Source organism: Oryzias melastigma, linkage group LG19 (genome assembly GCF_002922805.2).
Source record: "Oryzias melastigma strain HK-1 linkage group LG19, ASM292280v2, whole genome shotgun sequence".
Lineage (NCBI taxonomy): Eukaryota > Metazoa > Chordata > Actinopteri > Beloniformes > Adrianichthyidae > Oryzias > Oryzias melastigma.
In genome coordinates, this window is record NC_050530.1 from 16610102 (window position 1) to 16634671 (window position 24570).

The 24570-nt window shown below is 38.7% G+C and overlaps 2 protein-coding genes and 1 non-coding gene across 43 annotated transcripts in view; 1 reads left to right on the plus strand and 2 right to left on the minus strand.

Annotated features, from left to right (window-relative positions):
- LOC112154138 (ankyrin-3) overlaps window positions 1–15163 on the plus strand; it is a 157155-nt gene extending 141992 nt beyond the window's left edge. For 28 of the 36 annotated variants that reach the window (XM_036217018.1, XM_024284812.2, XM_024284811.2 and 25 more), the window contains 10 exons: window positions 575–649; window positions 2564–2695; window positions 2821–2964; window positions 6726–7356; window positions 7435–7606; window positions 7692–7769; window positions 9537–9620; window positions 9729–9938; window positions 10426–10491; window positions 13928–15163. In XM_036217018.1, coding sequence (XP_036072911.1) covers window positions 575–649; window positions 2564–2695; window positions 2821–2964; window positions 6726–7356; window positions 7435–7606; window positions 7692–7769; window positions 9537–9620; window positions 9729–9938; window positions 10426–10467 — 1568 coding nt within the window. In that variant the 3' untranslated portion in view covers window positions 10468–10491; window positions 13928–15163. The remainder of the gene's footprint in view (window positions 1–574; window positions 650–2563; window positions 2696–2820; window positions 2965–6725; window positions 7357–7434; window positions 7607–7691; window positions 7770–9536; window positions 9621–9728; window positions 9939–10425; window positions 10492–13927) is intronic. The other 8 variants (XM_024284835.2, XM_024284836.2, XM_024284837.2 and 5 more) reach the window with 8 other exon arrangements.
- Window positions 15164–20417: 5254 nt separating this feature from the next.
- On the minus strand, window positions 20418–20536 carry LOC112154697. The gene has a single exon (XR_002920688.1). It is a non-coding gene; the product is annotated as a 5S ribosomal RNA (ribosomal RNA).
- A 433-nt stretch (window positions 20537–20969) lies between these two features.
- Window positions 20970–24570, minus strand: part of LOC112153825 (flocculation protein FLO11) — a 5111-nt gene continuing 1510 nt past the window's right edge. Inside the window, exons 2-8 of one of the 6 annotated variants that reach the window (XM_024284229.2) lie at window positions 24456–24533; window positions 23695–23772; window positions 22638–22731; window positions 22166–22231; window positions 21945–22082; window positions 21815–21880; window positions 20979–21724 (exon numbers count right to left, since the gene is read on the minus strand). In XM_024284229.2, coding sequence (XP_024139997.1) covers window positions 21510–21724; window positions 21815–21880; window positions 21945–22082; window positions 22166–22231; window positions 22638–22731; window positions 23695–23772; window positions 24456–24533 — 735 coding nt within the window. In that variant the 3' untranslated portion in view covers window positions 20979–21509. Of the gene's footprint in view, window positions 21725–21814; window positions 21881–21944; window positions 22083–22165; window positions 22232–22637; window positions 22732–23694; window positions 23773–24455; window positions 24534–24570 lie in introns of all 6 variants that reach the window. The other 5 variants (XM_024284230.2, XM_024284232.2, XM_024284231.2 and 2 more) reach the window with 5 other exon arrangements.

Sequence of the window (24570 nt, forward strand, 5' to 3'; positions counted from 1 at the left end):
GACCCCTTAGTCATTTCCAAACAATAAAAATGTACAAAATAATTTAAGGTCCAAATTTACCACAGTTATAAATAATTTCAAGCTTAATTGTAAATATTGTCAGTTCACCATAAACACATGCATATATAAATGATAAGTTCATTTAATTTTGTGCTAATAAGAAAAGTACCAATTAATCATCTTTACGAGGATAATTTATTAATATTTTATTTTATTATTAACAGAGGCTATGATAAATTTTAGTTTGTCTAATTTTACAAATTATTTATCTTCTACTTATAAATTGGGGCTGAACAAGACAATTTTGAGATTATTTTGGTATATTTGTTTTTTCCCACTAAATGTCTTTAAAACAATGAGTTTCACATTTAAAAAAAGCAAGAAATATTCTGTAACCACCCTCAAATCTGACCTTAATACAAATGACAAACATTTCTGACTACACAAACCTCTCCTCTCAGCAGCATCATTGTAGAATCAGTAGTTTGTCTGTCTGTGCTTCTAACACTTTGATGGTAGAAACGCTGTGATGATGCTCATCTAATTATCTCTACTTCACTGCTTCCTGCTTAAGGCCCTCAGAGCCCCTGTGAAAGGACTAACGTCCGCATGGCCATAGTAGCTGAGCACCTCGGCCTCAGTTGGACTGGTGAGTACAAACCCAGCTGCTGGGTTTTTTTCCCTCCACGCTAAGGTGTTTGCTGCCATCTAGTGGGCATTTCACGAACAGGATTTCTGCTGGGCATCACTGCAGTGTTGTTTTTATTGTAAAATCCACGCCCAGTGTTAAGTCTGACCGACAAAAAGGCAGAAAATGTTTATTTCATTTTTATTCTTTTTTTCCAAGCTTAAAAAGTTTCAGAACAATTATATATAGAGAGAGCGCTCTGATGGATTGAAATTGACAATCAGACAGAACAGGATGGTTATAAAGGTGTGGTCTCTGCAGCTCACAGTGAAGCTTGCCACCTGCACTGCAGCAGTGCCCCCCCCTGCCAGACTGCACGCGTGCGTCTGGGTGGGACAATAACTGCGCGTGCACACTTCCCTTGTAGTGGTGCACTGGACTGTCTGGTCCAGCGGCGTGGAAATCAAACCCACGTGTTTCTGTTGCAGAGCTGGACTGAACATAATGCTCTATTTTAGGTTTGCTGCTCGGCTCAGAAGCAGCGTTTCATCTCCCATCAACCCCTGCTTCACAGTTTTACAGGCTTTCCAGTGCGACATTAATCTAGATTTAACGCCATTGATTTATGTTTTATAATTCAAAAAAAGCAGATTATGACAAAAACATGTATTTTTTATATAATAAAATAATGATGTTTTATTACTTTTACTTTATTTATTATTATTTTTTACAAAATAAAAGTTTTAACACCAAATATCCTCCATTTATTATTCTTAAGGTTTCTATTTACATCAATGTTTTCACTTGTAAACAATAGAATTGTGAATATTTTGCAGTTTCTATCCAGTTTTTTCTTCAAAATAAGCTCAGCTTTGAATTAATGAATGATTTAATTAAACTTTATTCCTATATATGACATCACCAGAGTGCCGAAGGGCTTTGCAATAAAAAGAAAGATTAAAAAAATAATAAAATTGAGCAAATTAAGAACAAACAAAAATAAAAAAAAAGACAATAAAATACATAAGTATTCAACAGGTATTATAAGCCATTTGTTAGATTTTATTTACAACTAAAATGAACCAGACGGACTCAAAAATGTTAGATAATTTTGGAGCTGACAACGATGTGCATCTCTAGTGACGAGCATAAATATGTGTTGCCAGGTCGTTTTGTTTTCCTGCCTCCAGCATCACAGTTTGTGGTTTAGTAATTCCATCAGACTCCTCTGAATGATCACACATCCTCCAGAGACTTAGCAGATGATGCTTAGTATCCTGCAGCATAACTATAAAAGAGGCTGGAAAACAGAGGATGCTGGGAAATTCAGAAAAAAACATTTTTTTATTATTATTACTTTATATGGAAAATTAATGTATTGGAGTTTAATTGGCTAGTTTTGATTAAATTTTTGCTGTTTGACTCCATATTTTCTTACTTTTACACTCAATTAAATCATGGTGAAATTTAATATTTTTAGGATGTTTTTTTATTTACATTTCTAACTGTGTTTCATATAGATATTCTGTTAAAGCCATCATGTTTTTTCACCCTTTTAGTATAATAGTATTCTATATTTGCAGTATTTTTACCCATGAGTATGTGATTTAACCCTTTAACGCCTGAGGCATTGCCAGTGACGCTTAAACACAAAATCTTCAGAATCTGCTGGAATCACGTTGAATCATGTGAACGGTTGAAAAGTTACAGTAAATTAAAGAACATAAACACTGGAGCTCTGGTGTTAAAGGGTTAAAAACTACTAAAACTGGCTTTTACAATGACATTAATGAACAGCTAAAAATATTGAAATAATTGTGAAATCATGTGATTTATTGCAAATGAAAACGTAAATTGATTGACATATTTTCTTATTTGAAAAACAGCTTAATGTAAGTACATTTTGAATCTTTTATGCGTTTTCTGTGCTTCCAGAGCTGGCCAGGGAGCTGAATTTCTCTGTGGAAGAAATCAACTCCATCAGAGTGGAAAATCCAAACTCCCTGACAGCACAAAGCTTCATGCTTATAAAGAAATGGGTGCACAGGGATGGTAAAAATGCCACAAGTAAGCAAAATATTTTTAAAAAACATGTGATTGTGAGCACTCAAACATTCAAATACCACCATGTTGGGACAATCTAGTCCAAAATTTCCATCTAACCGGCAGCGTCTTCTGTGTCTCCTCCCCAGCGGACGTTTTAACCACCGTGCTGACTAAGATCAATCGCTTGGATATTGTGACTTTGCTGGAAGGGCCCATATTTGACTACGGTAACATTTCAGGCACTCGCTGCTTTGCCGATGATAACCCAGTATTCCCGGATCAGTCCGATGGTAAAGTGTAGCCCACCCTAGCTGAACTATCTCTTAAATCTGTTTATTCACTTCTTTTTGTTTTTCACCTCCTCTCTCAGCTAGATTGTCAGACCCGACCAATCGGGGTTTCCTTTTCCCCCCTGATTGACCAAGTTATTCAGCAGATTTCAGGAAGTAGTTTAGCTTTCAAATGCTGCAGAGTGCAAAAAAAAGTTGAATTCATCATCATCTGCATGATTACTTTTAGTGTCTTCTGGAAGGAAGTGATAAATGATAAAAACTTTGAATGCATTTTTTTGAATTGTGAACTCTGCAGCACATCCTGTTCTACAGCAGTATTAGACGACAGTGAAGCGGTGCAACAACCACTCTGCAGCAACAGCATGCTTGCTTTTCAAGCAGCATGCTGGTCCCTCTCTTCTGTCTGCCCCCTCTGTTTTTCTATCTGTCCTCTCCAATCCAATGAAATGTGGCAGTAATCTCTGCGGCAGCGAGGAACGTTTCAGAACTTTGATCTCGGTGTGATCCGTCTCTCAGGAACAAGCTGTTCGTTCTCCAGCAGTTGCTTCATGATTAGGAAGGTGAGGGAGGGGCCAATAAGCCTTCAAACCATTGACTGTATTATAGCGATTGAGTTTGCGATGCAGCCATGTTAGAATGGGATATCGTCTGTAAGCAGTGATTGAGTCAACTCCTTTTACCAATCAGGAGTGAGCTTGTTGGAAGGCCACACCCCACTTCTTGGAAGCGGACTTGATTCTGTCAAACATTCAGCATGAAACCACCTGGTTTTTTTTTTTTTTTTTTGAGGCATCTGATTGGTCCATTTATAACTTGCGCTACAAAAAAGTATCGTGAAAAACATTTAGGATTAACAAGAACATGTTTAAAAAAAAAAGTAACAGAACAAGAATGGGTATTCTGGAAATTCATGAGATTTTTACCACTTTGACATTTCGCACCAACTGTAGTTGATAGACTAGGAAACGGTAAAAAAATAAATAGGAGAAGCCCCTCCCAGTTTGTCCAATGTGAACACCCGCCGAGTCTGTAGCTTTATACAGTCAATGGCTTGAGCACATTTATTTGTGTTTTTTCAGAATTTTGTTTCTGTTTGCGCTCCACTAGGGGGCGTGAACATAACCACCTTAAGCACAATTTTACTGTCCATCATTCTCTATCTCAGCATCATGTTTATGCTGATGTTCAACTAAAGCAGAGATTTTTTTTCCTGCACGGATTTGTTTCTGCTGTAGAAAGTCCATCGTCACTCTATTTTTGTCCCATGTTTCTTCCACTACTTGTCCTCTTTAAAGTTGCTTTTAACAGTTCATTTTGAGATCAAACTCTGAAGCAGGCCTCACTGCCAGCCCTCCTCACTCGCTGCTCTCCTTCATCAAAGATGGTTTAAAATAACAGAATAAATCAGTGCATGGCTATAAGCGCTCATAGCTTTTTGTGCAGTAACACACTCCCAGCACTCTTTAAACAGGGGAATCTTCTTTTCGAACACATCCATAGTGTTGATCGGGACGCCTTCAGTCCAGGTCGACACCCTTGAATGAGTTGAAAGCACCTTGTTTTTTGTACAGTGTTTCTGCTGTCATCTCCTGGGTTCCTCTAAGCCTTCCTGCCTCCTCGCTCCACTGAACCTTCCTCTGCTTTGAAGTGTCCTTTCCCTCTCCTCCTCCTCCTCGCTGCCGCGTGACTAAACATCAACGAAATCAGATGTTGAACTCACTAATTCCCATCTTCGATGACCTCTTACTAACATCTGCAGCCTCTGGATCCAAACTCCTCTTGTGAACGCACGATTAAAAAAAAAAAAAAAGAGTTTAAATTATAGAGAAAAGTTTATGGAACATTTTACATTTTTCAATCAGAACATAACTGCTCTTCTATTTAAACTTTGTAAAGAGTAAACTTTGGTGCTTCTGTTGCACAAACGTCCGATAGAATGGAGGCTAATTTGTGAAAAAAACAGAAAAAAAATCTCCACTTTAAGAATCTGTATCTACAAGTCACGTATTGTTGCTTTCGGGGTATTTTGGAAGATTTCAAAGAACGCTCCTGTTTGGATCTGCTGGAGAAGCAACAGCTTTGTTTCTGCAGCTTCAGCTCTAACATCATCTTCTCCTCATTATCAGTGTTTGTCCATTTGTTGATTTTGTTGTTTCCTTTAATCTCATACGCTGCTAAAGCTCTAAAATCAAAATGTCCAACATTTGATCCTTCCTTCTTCCAGCCTCCTCTCTTCTTCTGTCGTTTCATTTCCATCCTTGCTTTTGTCGCCTCCTGCTGTTTACTTCGATTCTCCTTCAATCTTCTGTTTTTTTCCTCCAGTTAAACCTTATTCAGCCTCGTCATCTTTTTCTTCTTTTTCCTGATCATCTCCTCCTCTCATCTTCTGGTCTTCCTCTCTTTACTTCCATCCTCTTCCTCCTGGTATTCTTCCTTTCTTCAGTCAGCTTTACCTGTCTCTGCTTTAACTGCTGACTGTGCACCAGCATCCTCCCAGATTAGTAGTCTGACTTAAAGATAGCGTATCTTTAGTTTAAGACCATGTTTTAGTTACACGTCTTTTTTTCTGCTCTTTCTGTTTTTTTTTCTATCATTTTTGTGTCTGTTGTTGTTGATGTTGTCTTTTAAGTTGCTGGTTCAGATGTCACAGGTACACGGATGCTTCCAGGAGTTACTCAACCTTTAACTTCCTGTTTGAACAGAAAACCATGGAAACACATTTGGTCATGAAGATACAGAAGTCTCACTTTAATCATTTTTTTTATCTATTTTCAAAGCATTGTCAGAGGTTTTTTAATTAATTATGATGATGCCGTTTTAGCCCAAATCAAAAAACGTGTTGTTTCCTTGGACATAGTTCATTAGAAATTCACCTCTGAGTTTTAGGTGGAGTAACCCCGCCTCCTCTTCCCCTCCCCATGACTGAGAGCTTGTGGCGTATTTCTAGGTCACAAATGAGCTCATTTTCAAATTAATTTTTCGATTAACAACAATTTAAATAAAGAAATAAAATTTTGAAATGAATTTTCTTTATATATGTTCTCAATCATGAGAAAAAAGCCACAAGAATATGTTAAAAAACACTATTTTCATGAAAATGGGTCTTTAACATCAGGAACAGGAAATTATTTTTATAACTTTAGCTTCCTTCTGTCTAGTAAGATGTTCATTTAAATTAATAGAAGTTAATAGGATGAATATGCAAATCTAATTTAAAAATTTAAAGCAAAGAAAATACATGTTTCTCTGAGATCTTTAAACTGAAATGTGGCTTCAGGAAGATACAAAAATCAGCTGTTTAAACAGTAAAGTCCTCAACATTCCAGCAGAATTCAAGCTAAAATTTTGTGTTTGCACCTTTTTCCGTTGCAGGATTTAGAGAGGAGTCAAATATTTTCAGCCTTTTTTTAACTTGCCGAAATTATATAAAAAAAAGTCTTTCTCATTCCTTAATTTTTCTAACTACCAGAGAAAAAATGTAATTTTCTTTCAATCCGACAAAAACTACAATTCCCAACACCCCCCCTTCATATTTGGCATTATTGAAAAGCCTTAAATGTTCTCTGTAGATTCCAAAAGGAGTTAATTCCGAAGTATGCACTGATTTGCCCCCAAAAAAAGTGTCCCTCCATACGATCTGATCCGTACCTGTGACCTTTAAACTGCAGCTTTGTCTCTCAGTCCATCTTCCTCCTTCTTTCCTCTCTCCTGTCTTCATCAGTCCTCTAATCTTGTATCCGTCCCATCCATCCATCCAGGGTACCACAGTATAGATCTGGAACTGCAGACCCCCACAGAGCTCAACTTTGTGCCCCCCACCCCTCTGCGCTGTGACGATTTCTTTAGCGACGGCGACACTAGCTTAGAGTCCCCGAGCAAGACCCCGCTCACCAGGCCCAGCGACCTTTCGCTCGCTCAGACCACTAGCACCTCCAGCAGCGACCCGCCCACTGTGGCCCCAGGCCCCGCCTCCAACGCCAAGAAGCCTCCTATTGTCGGGCCTGAAGACACAACTTTGCAAGACGCAGGAAATCCTCTGGAGAGGCCGGATAATAACAGACTGACGACGAAGCAACGAAAGATGGATAAAGACCCGACCACGGCGCAGGCTGCTCCTGAAATCAAGGAGAACGCAGGAAATGGAAAAGAAGAGGAAGAGGAGGAGGAGGAGATGACCCAGGACAGGCTGCGGAGTCTGCTGCAGGATATTCAGCTGGAAGGAGGCGTGGAGGAAGAGGAGATGACAGAGGAGAAGGTGCATGCGATTCTTGAGCAAGTGCGGCAGGCAGAGAAAGACCTGTCTTCAGTTGCAGGCTGGACAGGTGAGACGTCTGGCGCCTTCGGGGAGTCGGCAGCTGTGAGCCACAACGGCGACGGCGAGGAGGGCAGGTGCGGTTCGATTTCTCCTCCACGCTCAGCGGTTCACTTCCCAGCAATGAAACCTGGTTTGATCTCAATGTAATTCAGCCCCGAGAAACCAGCTGATCCTCTGGAGCGGCCGGCAGCTCAAAACGGACGTCACTCCCAGGAGGCCAAGGAAGGGCGGGGAAAGGAGGTGACGGGGGAGGGGCTTCAGGACGACAGCAGCTCAGCGGGACCCAGCAGGACGGAAGCAGACAGGTCCCAGCACCAAGTCCAGGTGAGACGCTCGAACGATGAAGTTCTTTTATTGTAGTTTTTGCACCATCAGTAATGCTGCCTTGCTCATGGGCTGCCCTCATCAGGGGAATGTGATAGCAGAAGAGTCTGATGAAGACGCTACCATCACCACCACGGTGTACCGCCGACGGGTCATTCTCAAGGTGTGAGGCGCCGGGTCAGATGCATAAAAGTCCAGAACAATCTGCAGTTTTTAGCTATGTTTATAAAGAAAAGCATCTGTGTCACTTATAGTTAAAAAAAACTGATATTTGAACAAATATGAGTAGCAGATTAAGCACAAAAACACAAAAAATGTCCGATTGGGATGATCTTTATTAGGAAAGAGAATGAAAAGTTGGTACATTTTTGATTTAAGTGAATAAAAATCATGCTCAGATTCATGTAGTTCTTCTTGAAATCTTAGTTTTAGTTTGAACAAATGTTTATTTTTTTGTTTGTCCACCTCATTTATGCATCTGGCCCCTGGTTTGTGTAGAAATCAGCTTTTTGCCGAGCATACAAGAGTTTGTTTGTGCGCAGATGAAACCCTGCATGTGTTTCTGTGCAGTTTTAAAGGCTGGAAAAAAGAAGAGAAGGTTATTTTATGCACTGATAAAAATAAAAGTAAAGCTAAATCAGAGATAGAAGGTCCTAATATTCTTGAAACTGATGTGAAATTGTTTCTTGCAAGTTATATAAATTGTGGTTTGAAAAGAAAATGTTTTTTTTTTTCGTCCTGGTTGTGGTTTATGTGTTTACACACAAAGGAGGTTTTTGAGAATATAAAGAATGAATGTTGAAGCAAGAAAGGCGTCTTTCACAATGGAAATCAAACCCTAACCTTATTTAGTGCTAACCAACTAGAATGAACTCAAATTGACTTGATCACTCCACAGTTCTTTTTTTAGTCAACCCTAAATTTTCCTAGCAGTTTGGTCCACTCTCAAAAGTGCAGTGTGAATCAAAAGCCAATCAGGCATTTCAAACTTCTGCCTTCTGCTTCCTGTCCAAGTGTGAAAGAGCTCCCCTCAAAGCTGTGTACCAGAAATGAAGATGAATCTACTTCATGTTAATCGTTTCATCTTTCATCCAGCTGCTCCTTTTGATTCAAGTGTTTAGTATTTTTAGTTTTGTCATACGAATAGTCTCCTCCAAAAATGGTTAAGATTATTTTTTTTGGTGCTTTATCCCGTCTCAGAGGAGCTGTAACTTAAAAACCCACTCTGATGAAAATTGGGGTTTTATCATGTTCTTGTTGCATTAATTGAAAATTAAGCTCCAAATGTCATTTCTGAGTATTTCTTTTTTATATCATTGTGAATCAGGATCAGACAAAGAAGAAGATTGTATTTATTGTGTAGAAAATACACATGGCGGACCACAAGCTCTGAGCTCCCAGCAGCGGGGAGAGGAAGAGGGGTGGGGTTGCCAACACTCCTGCCAACTACTCAGAGGCAATGTTCTAATGAATTACTGCCACTTTGTAGAAACTTTATCAAAGAAAGCATCTAAATTAGCATAATCATAATTAAAAAAAAACACTGGGAACGTTTTTCAAATAGATCAAAAGATAATTAGAGTGGGACTTTAAATTTATGGGATTGAAAGATATTGGTTTTCTACACATTTGCACTAAAAAGTCACAAAAGAAATAAATTCAAAGCAGCTGCATGGAACCAGAGATGACTTAGAATCCATGTTAACCCCTAAGTTTTGAGTAATCTGATTACTGCTGGGCATGCAAACTGATTCCTGCTACTATGACTTCATTAAATATTTAGGATCTTGGGAACTTTTTGAAGTGACTTGTGTGTTTGAGCTTGTAATGTTTGTAATGCGGATCATTTTAAAAAGAGCAGCATGCTGAACGTCTTAGGCTCTAATCTCCCTTCCGTCGCTCATTCTTGCTTCCCTTCAACATCCGCCAGGGAGAGGAGGCCAGAAACATTCCCGAGGACTCTGTGACAGAGGAGCAGTTCACAGACGAAGACGGGAATCTAGTCACCAGAAAAGTAATCACCCCCTCCCCATTCTCTCTAACCTTTCTCTCATCCCCACCCTCCTCTGTGTTTGTCCTGATCACAGAATGCATCTCTCTCCTGACTATTGCCCCCTTACAGGTGATCAGGAAAGTGGTGCGTCGGGTTTTCAACTCTCAGGAAAGGAAGGAGGGCGAGATAACAGAGCAAGAGGGTGTTGGTGTTGGTGGAGCAGCAGGTGGAGGGGAAGCTGCCGGGACAGCAGCAAAAAGCTCAGGAGGGAAGGGCAAGAAAAGAGTGAAGCGCTCCCGACACGGCCACAAGGAGGAGGCACAGAGAGGGAAAGCTGAGGTTGTTGGCTAGAACCCGCATCCCGGTTTTGCTCTCTGAAGAGATGCTGAGATTTTTTAAGCTGCATGACTGAAAACTCGATCAGAGGATTAACACTCAAATATTCAGCTGGAAAAAAACAATAAAGATAGTATATGTGCATCATAACATACAGAAAAACAACAGTTTTTCTGTATGTTATGATGCACTGTTGAAAACTGTTGTTTTTCTGAGCTGTGTGTGAAAAAACGTGTGAAAAGTTGCATTTAGTGGACTGTGAAAGCAGTTTTTCAGCTTGTAAACAACAAATACAGAGAATTTTAATGTTTGTTTCCTTAATTATGCTCTTTAAAGCATGCTAACATTCTTTTTCCCTTTTCAATCTTTTTTTTATTTTACAGAATGCCGAGCTCTGCAGTGGATAAACTGATCTGCTCCTTTAATGCTTTCAGCATTTTTTGAACATAACTCTAAATTTGATTTTTCTTCCCGGTTTCTCTCTGGAAAGTCGGGAGTCAGCGGCAGCAAAAAGCAGGAGAAGAAGTTGTAGCAGCAAAAATGCCAACCAAATATGGTAAGAAAATTCTCAATTTTCACTAGAAGCTGAAAACATTTATGAAATCTTCAAATTCTAATGTCATTACAGACATTTTCTGACAGTAATTATTCAAGTTCCCAGAGTCAGTGAATGCATCAGGACTGAGATTACCTCCCTCATTAATTTTGATTGGTCCTTTGTGTTTGCCCCACCCCCACGCACCAGACCAGGGCCAAGTTTTAAACCTGAAATTTTCCAGATTCCAAACCAGAAAAAACTATATGAAACAAAAAAAAAAATGAAACTGAAATTTTGAGTTTTTAAATCTAAAACAGAAAATCTGAACCTGAAAACAGTCAAGTTTATATTAAAATTGCAGAAAGTTTTAAACACTTTAACTTATTTTTAGCCAAGCACCAATATTTTTTTAAGTTGTTTTATTTGGGTTTTAAATCTTAAAGGCCTCAAAATGGCTCCATACCTTCAAACTTCACAGTAATTCTAGAACTTGTTTGTATCACACTACACATAAGAAGCCTCACGCCTGCTTCACATGGACGCAGAAGCGCTGTGAACCCGTGCGTGGGCAGACCTCCAGTTTACACCAGACATGTATTTTTCCACGACGCTCGACTTGTGCTTCTCCTCAGCAAAGGTTATTTAGAGGCTTTGTTTGCCATCATCAAACACCCAAAACCAGACACCGCCCCCACGCGCTCTGTAGTTGGACAACTACGTTGATATGTGTGTGTGTGTGTGTTTCAGTTTCTCTGCGTGTGTTTGTTTGTTTTTTGTGTTGTGCTTGTATGTTTATTTTCATCTCTTTAGTCTGTTTAGATGCAAAAATATGATCGCATTTGTCAATCGCTGTATTATTTTATTGTGAAAAACTTGTTTTATTTTGAAAATCGACTAGATTTTCTCGTGTGTCTCGGTGTAACTTCCTGCCAGGATTAATGCAGATCGCTCACAGCTCGCGCAAAAAATAGACCAGACGCTGAAGCGATCACTGCATGGCATGAGCCAGGAACGGCTTTTCATGTCTGGGGCCCGTTCCAAGAAGCAGGTTCAACAAATTTAGAGTTCGAACCTGAACTTAGAGTCACTGGACTCAAATATCTCAAACTCAGGGTTTTTGGTTTCAGAACAGCTGAAAAAGTTTGAATCAATCAACTTGAAGTTGTCAGAACCAGAATCAGGTGTGAGCGTCGCGACCATTAAAAGCCCTGGTCAATGGAGCAAAGACAGCACGATTCACCATGGCAACGGGGAAAAACGCCTGAGTTTTGCACTTCCGGCGGTGAAAATTGATAATTTCCTTCAAGCATATGCCGACTATAGGAGCGCATTTTCAGCAAGAAAAGCAACACAGCTGCAGTGGTAGAACAGAGAGAAAATATCTGCAGTTATTTGAATCATTTCTAATAATGAATAAATAATGTCAGGAAGGTTATTTTGTCACTTGTTGAGTAAGGAGGGGTTTTTAATCTGTTACTAATTTAACCAGTAGTCTCCGTAATTGACCAGTTTTGGTAACCCCCCCCCCACCTACACACACGGATATCACTGCACGCTAAAAAAGAAACTGTAGCTACCTGGCATATGTTAAAAAAGTACTTATTTAATTTTAATTCTCAAGATTTAAAACATATTCGCCGAATTCTTTTTTAAGCATAAAAATAATTTCCGAAGCCGGGAATCGAACTCGCAAACTCCGCAGTGAGAAGCGGCGTTGCTGACGACCGAGCTAATGTTCAACGCAAATGCTCGACAGTAGATGAGTTCAGAGCCTTTCCCGGTGTTTGACATTCAATAATTTCTATTGTTGGTGGTGGTTCACTTTCGGCTTATCCCTTTCGGGGTCGCCACAGCGTAACAGCACCCACTGTTTCGCATCAGTGATTTGGCAGAGTTTTTACGCCGGATGCCCTTCCTGACACAATCCTGTACTTGAGGGGCACAGGGACCCAGTTAGGCAGCAGCGTCAAGGGTCTTGCCTAAGGACCCAATCTGGGTGGGGATCAGTGGACAACCCTGGAATCGAACCCAGGGCTCCTGAGTGCCAGCCCTTCACCTAGTCCACTGAGCCACCCAGCCGCAATAATTTCTATTGTTAAGGGTTTAAAATAAGGAAAGAAAACTGTATTTTTTAATAGCGAGTCCCTGGAAAAACTCACTATTTATAATATCGCTGAAATAAAAATGAATTGGGAAACTGCAGTCAGTCGACTCGTGTCCTCCAAATCCTCTACCGACGTAAATAACATTTCCTCTGGATTAATCAGCCTCCTCTCTACATGATCCTCTATGAATGAACATGTCATTCTGGTTTCTGCGTGGTGAAAACGTGACGTCTCTAATGTGAATGTTCTCTAAATGTTAATGATGAACTCATATTTGAACATCTTTCACTTTAAAAAGGGGCGGAGACCGCAGAGTACTCTAAGTTTCCTGAAGATAATCTGCTCCAGACCAGGTTTCGTTCACAGACTCAGTTGCCATGGTGATTGATTCTGAGTTCATCTTAACCCGCTTCTTGGAACGGGCTTGGTTTCGCCCACTTTCACGGGTTTGAGTTATCTCTCTTTCTGGAACCGAAAACTCAGAGTTTTGCTGAATTTGGAGTTCACAAACTCAGAGTTCCAACAAAACCTGCTTCTTGGAACAGGCCCCAGGTCTGAACTACATCCAAGGTTAACAAGGGCAGCGAATGGAAGCGTTCCATGCCGCGCTTTGCGGTGTAACCGCAACCAGTGTAAACCAGTTGTTAGCGTCTTCACAATGTCTGTTAATCTTGTTTCCAACAAAAAAAAAAAAAAAAACAGACAAATGTAACAAATGTTACTGTGACTACGCTAAATTCCAACCTCATTAGTAACACATAAAACACAGTTGGACATGCTACACATTAGCTGCATTAGCATATTCATGATAGCATCCAGTCTTGTTTGGAGCACGTAAAAAAAGAAAAAAAAACAGACGGATAATGGTAAACAAATGTTTTTGTGACTATGCTAACTTCCAACCTCATTAGTAACACATAAAACACAGTCGGACCCCGCTACACATTAGTCGCGCTAGCATATTCACAATAGCACACAACCTTTTACGCAACATGTAAAAAAAAAGCAGAATGATACTGGTAAAACAAACATTACTTTGACTATGGTAACGTCCAACCTTGTTTGTAACTCGTAAAAAAAAAACAGTTCAACACTGCTACACTTTAGCCATGTTAGCATATTCACAATACCACCTAAACCCCTAAAAAAAGACTTACTTTTTGACAAAATTACTCAAAATTACTTTGACATCAGTAAACACAATCAGATTTAATTCACATATGCGGGACTCCAGATTATAAGTCGTCATTCTTTTAAAAACATTAAGACTTTTAAGTGCACCATATAGTGCAGAAAATATGGTAAATCTTTCCATTTAGGTTACTGTTTTGTTTGTTTTTCTCCTGCAGGTCCACATTTGCAACCCAACAAACATCACGGGGTAAATCCAGAGCTCACAGATCCAGAGGCGCGCCGTGTCAATCAGCCTAAACGTGTCTGAAGCTTTCACTTTTCAACGCATGGTTTTCAGCATGAGCATGTTTCCAAACTCACTCACTGTCAGACACACGGCGGAGGGCCGTGCACGGACGTGAGCTCCCTGCTGCCCCAGGCCGAGGGGCCAAAGACTCAGAAGAACTGCGGAGAGAACAGACTTTTTTTTTGTTTTCTCCTTCTTTGCAGTATTGGGGTGCACCACGTGGTTCTTTTATATTAACAGATGAACTATAGTAGTAAATGGGTGATTTTTGTTGTATATAAATGACACTATATGAAATGGAAAAAAAAAAAAATCAGCAGCTCCACGAATGGTTTATGCACTGATTTGAATTACTGGCGCTTGGCAGATTCTGTGCATTTTTTAGAGGCAGTTTGAGCAGCTTTGAGTTTGAACTGACGTGCTCTTCCTACAAATTAATAAAGAAAACAAAAAAATAAACAAATAAAACATGCAGTATGGGAATGAAATGGAGGAAACTTGGATTTTAAAGCCAAACAGCACCTCTGCTGTGACTGTGGATATTTTACAGCATGTGATGACACTTTATTTTGAAATGCTTCCCTTTTTTTCTAATTCAAAGCACTGATAGCAGGGGATTGACTGTACGTGTGTGTGTGTGTGTGTGTGTGTGTAGGTGTGTGTGTTCACCCAATAATCCAAACTTTTAGTTAAAAGAATACAAAATAACACTCCACCAATCATGTTAAAAGACTGCGAAACTTTTCCAGCATCCACGATGTAACCTGTAAACTGCCATGTTATGTTACTCCGACATGCTAGCATCCCTGAGTGAATGTTAGCTGTGATGTTTGGATTCATAAAACTTTGTCTATCTGTACACCATCCTGCGTACTCAAAGCGTTCAAATCTACTGTGGTTTTTACAAAGGGGACTCTTTGATTTTATCTTGTTTAATTGTTCAAAACCCCATTTTTAAGCCCAAATCACCCACTTTTAATTCTTTGTAAAATGACTCAAATCATTCTTTAGATCTCTTTTTTTTCCTTTTTTTTTTTTTTTCTTTTGAATCCATCCACTGCTGATGACAGTTCTGGTACCAACATGTATGACGAACCTTCATAGCCTACACTGGATTATCCGAGTAATTATTTAAACTGAAAAATAAATTGTGTTTAAAACAAAACGTCTGAGAGTCGTACTTTTGGTTAAATCAGTTTTCCTGTACATATAAAGGTTATTGTAATCCATGAGAAAAATCTACAGCAGCTGTGTGATCCCATTGTGTTGATATGAATCAAACTGAGGAATGTGTCCTTATTGAATCTATGCCACGAAGGATTAAGACTGTTCCGAAGTCCAACCAGCAAGATGTTATAAATAAAGTTGCTGGTGAGTATATACACTGATCAAAAGAATAAAGGGAACACTACAAAAATACGAGGTGCCGGATGGTTTTCTGGGGGTCTCCTTCCAAAGCATCCGCCAACTCCTGGATAGTATGTGATGCAATCTGATGTCCCTGGAGCTCAATCAGATTCAGGTCTGGGAAGGGGCGGGCCAGTCCATTACATCAGTACTTACTCTAGCAGAAAATGCTGCCACGGTCCAGATACATGAGGGCTAGCATTGTCTTACAAATGCTGGAGGTGTCTTGCTGATTGCCTATTATTTCCTCATGTTGTCTATTCCACTTGCACAGAAACGTGTGAAGCTGATTGTCAGTCAGTGTTGCTTCTTAACTGGACACTTTGATTACATAGAAGTGGGATTGATTTGCAGTATCATCGGGTTACAAAGGTAGAGCTGTGATTGTAATCAGAGGTAACAGGTGTGAAAACAACTTCTGCTTTTTCTGCAGTAAATGAAATAAAACCAAGTAGTCATCCAAGCTTTACTGTAGCAACATTTCCTTCCATTTACGTAATCTCATAGTCAGCCTTCTTTCACTTTTTTACACAATATTATCTGGCTCTAACTATCTTCTGCTCCAAAATATGCCTATCATATTATTTTTTTTTTGTAGCTTTTCACTAAAAAAAAAAAGTGTTTTTATTGTGGAAAGCACTGTAAATTAAGTTTCATTTTATTTAAAAGTAAAGATAATTACTTTGCAGATTTCACCAATTGCAGGTTATTTCTCTTGTAATAAATGAGAAAACACAGTACTACAAAAAATAATATTTTAAAAAAAGCGAAAATAAAAATGATGTGAACACATGAGCTCGCCCTCATTAGACTCCAACATAGCAGATGTATGGAAACCCTTGTGTTATGTGTGTTAGTGTACTTGCATGTGCATATGCATGTGTGTACGTCTGTATGTCTGTGTGCATTTATTCAAGCATTTATATGTGGATTTTAAGCACAAACATGCATTTTATGCACATATCCGTGCAAGTGTGTGTTCAATGTGTATGTACACACAAGTGTTTTCATGTACAAAGTGTGTGTGTTTGTTCAAATGTGTGTGTGCACCACTATATTGAAGTGCTTAAAAGTGTGTTTCTGTGCAAGAGAGTCTGTTTTTGTGCAGAACACACAACCAAGAGGAAGAATAACTTTACTTCCTCCAGTGGCGGGCTCTCAGGGCCTGCAAGGCCTTCTCTGCTGGCCTAAAAATATCTGAATCACAGACTGATATTAATTATTATTTATTTCCGTGAATACGTATTCTATAATTCCAAATGCTCTGTCTTCGTCCTTTCATTGCTGTCTCCCTGGTTGCGCTGCTTCCAGACGTGTATTTTCCTATTTAAGCATTAACCAATCACATTGCAGCACCATTTGTTGCTAGGGTCAAAGAAATCTGCCCGGAGGCCTTCACAATCAGTTCAGCGGGACCTGTAGCATAAAATAAATGTCAACCAAACTGTTGCTTCAACCAATCAGATTTGGAGTAGGCGACACCAAGGCCCTCTAGCAGGCACACGGAAACGTCAGCATTTTCACGCGCTTTGATTGGATAGTCAGAGAGTGTACAAGGCAAAGCTAACAAACTGCATCTGTAGCGACTCAGTGAGCTGCACCAGCAAATATATCGAGTGGATTTAATAGCTTTACTGTCAAAGCCATTTTCAAGACGGACTTTTCCAGAAAAGCTGACCATTGTTAAGCAAAGTCGGGCAACTCTGAAGCTAGCAAGCCTGTCACAACCGGGAGAAGGATTTGAACGCCACTTTCAGTCCTAACTACGAGCGGTACCTTCATTTCGGGTTAGCGATGAAAGCGCTGGATCCACAAACAGAGGAAAATCATCGTGGAGAACGACACAGATTTATTCTTCCACCTGTCCACTAATGACGTGTTTGGTGGGCAAAACAACCCGATCAGTGCGATCGGAGGAGATCAGAAGGGAAGTTATTGAAGCCCTGTTTGTGTCTGTTATGGTGGATGAGACGACAGACGCAAGTAACGCAGCGCAGCGCAGCGCAGCTCGCTCTGGTTCTGCCAGTGGCGGGCCGTCGGGGCCTGCAAGGCCTTCTCTGCTGGCCTAAAAATATCTGAATCACAGACTGATATTAATTATTATTTATTTCCGTGAATACGTATTCTATAATTCCAAATGCTCTGTCTTCGTCCTTTCATTGCTGTCTCCCTGGTTGCGCTGCTTCCAGACGTGTATTTTCCTATTTAAGCATTAACCAATCACATTGCAGCACCATTTGTTGCTAGGGTCAAAGAAATCTGCCCGGAGGCCTTCACAATCAGTTCTGCGGGCCCTGTAGCATAAAATAATTGTCGACCAAACTGTTGCTTCAACCAATCAGATCTGGAGGAGACCACGTGATAGGCCAGCTAGCAGGCCCACGGAAACGTCAGGATTTTCACGCGCTGTGATTGGATAATCGGAGAGTGTACTAGGAAGAGCCGGTAAACTGAATCCGTAGCGACCCTCACAGGCAAATAAATCGAATATAATAGCTGGTTTGTCAATCCACAATGGCTGAAGGAGGAGAAGAAATGGATTTGGTTGCAGACTTACTGTCAAAGCCGTTTTCAAGACGGACTTTTCAAGAAAAGCTGGACATTGTTAAGCGGGGTCGGGCAACTCCGAAGCTAGCAAGCCCCGTGTCCACTGCTTCTGTTGAACGGACATTCTCAGCCCTGAAGCGAATTAAAACTTATGCCAGAAATACGTCAGGGCAGGCTCAACTTTCAGCATTAGCTTCCATGGCGATAGAAAAGGACTTCTTGATGGAACTAAAACGCACGGATAATCTGCACGACAGAGTGATTGAAATCTTCTTGAGGATAGAAAGGATGGATTTTGTGTACAAATAATCCGGAATTTTGGTGAGTAAAATTTTGCTATATACCAAAATATTATTGCAATTTTATCAGGTTATATTTTTATGCTTTTTTATGTGTGTCGCAGTTGTACCTGCAGTAGAAGTTTTATAGCCATAAAATAGTTATTGAGGGTTGGGTTGATTCAGATGGAGCACTACTGAAGGCCTAGGTGTGAAATGCACGGCCCGCCACTGCATCTCACAACAACTGGAAAACGTAAAGGATGTTTGTGTCATGTTTGTCCTCCTACAGAAATCGTATTAAAACAAAAAATATATTTCCCTCCAACATTTTTTATTATTTTCAAACATTTTTGAAAAAGCGCCAATGAGCCGCAAGGGAGTGCTTAAAGAGCCGCATGCGGCTCCGGAGCCGCGTGTTGCCGACCCCCGGTGTAGACTCTTCTGAATCTCTCTCTCTTTTATTTAATTTCGATTTTAAGGTTTCCCAAAAAAGATGTGAGGAAGAAGTGGGAAGTGGCCTTAAGGAGAGAAGGCTTCACTGCAACTGACTCGTCTGTGCTCTGCAGTGAACATTTTAAGCCAGAAGATTTTGACCGGACCGGTCAGATCGTGAGACTGAAAGATGGCGTTATTCCGTCAGGAAGCACAAGGAAGAGGCTCTGTAAAGAAGTGCTCTTCCAGGGGTTTTAGCTCATGTCCAACTTTCAAGAACATTTTGTAAATATGATTTAATGGTTTCTCATGTTCTTGTTCCCCTAGTTTCTCTCTCTCTAAAAACTATATATGATTTATAATTCTATAATATATTATATTGCATATATTATATTTATATTCTATCTATATATAAGAAATATAAAAACTGAGTTTGAGTATCTCTATCTCTTTCTAATATATGTATATATGATTTATAATTCTACAAGTATATTATATTAATTTCTATCTATATATTAGAAATATGAGACTAAGTTTGATTGTCTATCTCTCTCTAAAAATATATGATTTATAATTCTATAAGTATATTATATTGCATATATTATATTTATATTCTATCTATATATAAGGAAAATAAAAACTGAGTTTGAGTATCTCTTTTTAATATATGTATATATGATTTATAATTCTGCAAGTATATTATATTGCATATATTATATTTATATTCTATCTATATATAAGAAATATAAAAACTGAGTTTGAGTATCTCTTTTTAATATATGTATATATGATTTATAATTTTACAAGTATATTCTATTAATTTCTATCTACACACTAAAAACTCAGTGGTTAAAAATAACCCAAATTGGGTTATTTTTAACCCAACTCCAGGGGTTGAAAAGGGACTAACTTTGTGTTGGGTTATTTTAACTCAGAAATTTGGGTTGCTTCCACCAACCCAAATATTGGGTTAAATTAACAACCCAATTTAAAGGTCTAGATAACCCAAATCTTGAGTTTATTTGACTCATAATCATAGGTTAATTCCACAAACCCAAGTTTTGGGTTAAATGAACAAACCATTTTAAAGGTTAAATCAACCAAACTCCTGAGTTAATTTGACTCAATACTGGGTTAAATCTAAAAATCTACTTTTTCTCCTTTGTGTTCAATAAAACCTAACGTTTAACATTCAATAAAAAAAAATTTAAAAATCACAAATTACAACCCAAAATATGTTCACCGCCAAGAAAGAAACCATGGAATTAATGACAAATATTTATTTAGAATAAAACCAGAAAAAGGGGTACAAATAAAATACAGAAGACAAATGCTTTCTTAAAAAAACAATATCTCATGTTGGTAAAATGTGTTTCTCCGCTCGCTGGTCACGTAATAAATCTTTTCGAGGGCTTTTCCAGCAAACAACTGTCTCTTATCCCCCATATCATGTCCTATTGCAATGGGATTATTAGTTATTTACAAAGGAAAAAAATGTGATCGTTGCCAATTCTGTGATTTCTTCAGGGTGCTCTGAAGCCTGATCTTGTTTGCATTTTTTTTTACCATTTAATGCTCTTTTTTATGAATTGGCCCTCTTTTTTTGTTTTGTTTTCTTTCTGTTTATATTAGTATCTTAAGCTTTTGTTAGTAAAGTTTATTAAAAAGAAAGAAAGAAAGAAAGAAAAAGAAGTTGAAGCAGTTTTTTTGGAAAGTGCACTGCCCTCTAGTGGTGGAGAAAAAAAGTTTGAAAACTTACAGCACCTGGTATTCCCAGGCGGTCTCCCATCCAAGTACTAACCAGGCCCGACCCTGCTTAGCTTCCGAGATCGGACGAGATCGGGCGTGTTCAGGGTGGTGTGGCCGTAAGCACTTGGAGGTGGCAAGCCAAGCGTCTTAACCAGTGCGCTCCAGCTTTGGGAAGTCAGAGAACACACTGGCTCGCAGCTTCAGGCCATGTACCTGGCTCAGCAGGCCAATCAGCAGCAGAAGGTTCAGCTGTGCAGCCACTTTTTCCTTTTTTCCTGCTCCACCATCTTCATCTGTGTCCTCCTGAATGAGGGACCTGCTGAGGAGGAAAACCCAGCAGCCCCCAAATCACTCACATTTCACTCCCAGCTCCTGTGTAAAAACAGCTTTGGAAACACACACACACCCCTGTTTGTTTTCATGAAATATAAGTACCTATGACAAAACCAGAACAAATGGGTACGTTTGTTTGATGCCAAACCAAAGGTCCTACAGACCTGGGAATCAAATGATCTTCAGCCAATGCCATTCATCTATTCAGATTTTTGCTACGGCCATATTTAGTTCAAACATGAAATAACTGCTACTTATGGGGACATCGTCTTGTTTATGTGACATATGAGTGCCTTAATCATTCACACAGTTATTTCATGTTTATGTGAATTATGAAACCAATTGTACACACAATAATTTGACATTTATGTGACTTATAAAGACCTGATAAACATAGTGTCAGTATTTGCAACTTTGTTTTTTGCAAAATGTCTGCATAAAACCATATAATCACCACATCCATCACTCATGTATCTGTTGATATAAATCAGATCATCGTGTAATCCCCAATTAAATAAATCTGAGCTCCTGAAGGACTTTTAGGAAGATATATTTAAATATCAAGTTAAACCCAAGGGTTAATTATGAATTTTGCAGACAGCATGCATGAAGAAAGAAAGCAGAATACTTTTAGACTTTGTCTTTTGTTTTTTAATTACAACAAACAATTGTATAACTTAAACTACAATATAAAAAAAATACATTAAAATGTCCATCAAAAATAAAATTGCACCTCAGAATTTCTGTCACAATTTTACAGTTCTATTTGTTCAATCTTCTTTTTAATGCCACCACTCTGTTGTAAATGTAGAATTTGACAGCAGCCCAGTCTCTGTCCTTTAGAGCTACTGGCTCTGCCTGGAGGCACGCCTCACAGTCCCGTTTACCTGGTACCTTGAAATCAGTGATGAACGGTAACAGGTGTCGTTCAACTGCAGTTACTTCCTCATCTCTCCACTTGCTTCTCCCCTTTCCAGCTGTCATACATAAAACAAAATAAAAGGCCTTTACTGAATAAAAACTGTGAGAAATTGTGAATTGAAGTTGGTGAAATCAAAACACTTCACCTTTCTTTTTATTGGAGAACTTTAAAGAAGCTGTACTGGCTTTAGGTGCGGTGTTCTGCTGGGAATCTGGAACATATATTATGATAAGCATACACACATCATTTATCACTACAGTTATTTTATATTTTACCAGTTGATTCAGTGCTGGTTTTTCTGGAAGTGGACTCCAAGCAGTCCAACATGACTGGATCTAAAGTGGGCTCCATGTTGCTCAATGTGGTTGAGTCAGGGGTTAAGCTTGGATCCCCAGAAGTCTCAGTACTTGAACCTTTGCAAAGTAATAATTAGGTAAAGAATCTAATAACACACCGAGAATATCAATACAACTACATAGAGAGCAAGTCACAATACCTTCCTGATGGTGTAGGTCAGCGATCGTTTCTTCATCAGAATCGTCGTCAGTTGTGACAACCTGGTCTGGTAAAAAAAAATAATATATATATATTGATCCCATTGGCTAAACACACATTAGACTTGAAACTTGGTTGACATTTCACACAAAAATTTACCATAGCAACATCAGGTTGGTTTTTGTGTGCACTTTCAAGGTGTCTTGCCAGTTTGGAAATGTTTTTTTTTTTTTTTTTACAATACAGACAATATTGTTTTTTGTTATACTTGCTTTCTTTTCCTCTTCTTAGCAAGGGTGCAACTTTTATGTTGCAGTCATTGTGAGACATGTTTTCTGTCGAGTCTGCACTGCAACTTATCACTGAAGAACGATGAGAATCAGTGATCTCCTGAGTGTGTGCTGTAGCCATCTCCAAGGAAATGTATTTTAATAGTTTTTGTTGTGAGTTGTCTGTGTCACTTAGTTCCTTACTATGAACACTTGTGTCTGAAGAATAGCCAGTTGAGTCCGGAACATAGTCGATATCTTCATAAACTGTGTTGTCTGAGAACTCATCATCAGATATCTGAGTAAAGAGGAAAAGTTAGTCAGTATTTTTTCTGGAAAAACCATAATTGCTACAGAATTGTCTTTAGATGAGGTGACCAGTTAAAGCGTAAAATTAGCATTTGATCTTTACAGCAAAAGTTTTCATTTTTAACAACTGTGCCGCAAATACCTGGTCACCATAGCTTGTATAGTGTTCATCATGAAATACACCATCATCAACTTTAGGATGTTCAACATTTTAAAAGAATTATTAATCATAAATATATATTAAATAAACATTCCAAACCCTTTGACATTTTTGCTTGGAATAAGAAAATAATGTTACCAACACTACTTCACATATAACTATTGAGACAAATTTGTACAAAGCAACACTTTTTAGTGCATGATGTGACAAAGTCGACAAGGAGAAAATAAATTTGTACAAATGCTCATCCAGAGTACATCATGCTAAACTATGTCATCACGGATCAACACACAGCTAATGAGTTGGACCGTATGAGGACATTAAAGTAAACACACTTAAGTCTCTCACATGTAGACAATACAAGGACACTGTTGACACATAACCAATGATTATGACAATACGAGGACATGACGGCTGACACATGTTGAATCTGTCTTTCTGTCTGCTACATATGTATATTACAGTCTAACATAATCATAATTTAAAGTATAAACTTCAATCAAGTGTTAAAGTATAAACGGTCTAAAAATAGATTTATGTCCACATTTCAGCAGGAGCTTAAATGGACAAGAGCAGTTGTACGAACAACAAAATATTCAATGTTTGCCAGGAGTTCTGTGTAACTATTAAGTTGTAAGGAGATGCTAGTGTTTGTATCAGAGAGATTATGCTATTCCTGCAAATAATTTTAGAGAAATTGCAAAATTATAGAAAAATGACTAATTGTTGATAGATTTTACACAACTTCGATTTGTGCAAGTGTTTAATTAGAAGTAAAAATGTGTATTTAACCTGTTGGAGAGAAGATGTACATGTCCCGGTCATTTGTGCTTCTCCTGATGATGGAGTCAAGTCCTCCACACTTGATGTCTGTAGCAAAAGACAAAATAAAATGTAAAATTAATACTATAATGTAGATCTAAGTATAAGCAGCATTGAAATTCATAATACCAGAACGATGTGAAAAGTGTTATCACAGTAGAGTACATCTTCCTAAACTATGTCATCACAGATTAACACACGGCTAATGAATTGGACCGTATGAGGACATCAAATTATACACACGAAAGTCTTTCAAATGTTGACAATACGAGGACACTGTTGACACACAACCAATGAGTAAGACAATACGAGGACACTGTTGACACACACAACTAATGACTAAGACAATACGAGGACATGACGGCTGACACATGTTTAATCTGTCTTTCTGTCTGCTACATATGTATATTACAGTCTAACATAATCATAACTTCAATCAAGTGTTAAAGTATAAACGGTCTAAAAATAGATTTATGTCCACATTTCAGCAGGAGCTTAAATGGACAAGAGTAGTTATACAAACAACAAAAAATTCAAAGTTTGCCAGGAGTTTTGTGTAGATATTAAGTTGTAAGGAGATGCTAGTGTTTGTATCAGAGAGATTATGCTATTCCTGCAAATAATTTTAGAGAAATTGTACAATTATTTAAAAAAAAGACTAATTGTTGATAGATTTTACACAACTTCGATGTGTGCAAGTGTTTACTTAGAAGTAAAAATGTGTATTTAACCTGTTGGAGAGAAGATGTACATGTCTCTGTCATTTGTGCTTCTCCTGACGATGGAGTCAAGTCCTCCACACTTGATGTCTGTAGCAAAAGACAAAATAAAATGTAAAATTAATAC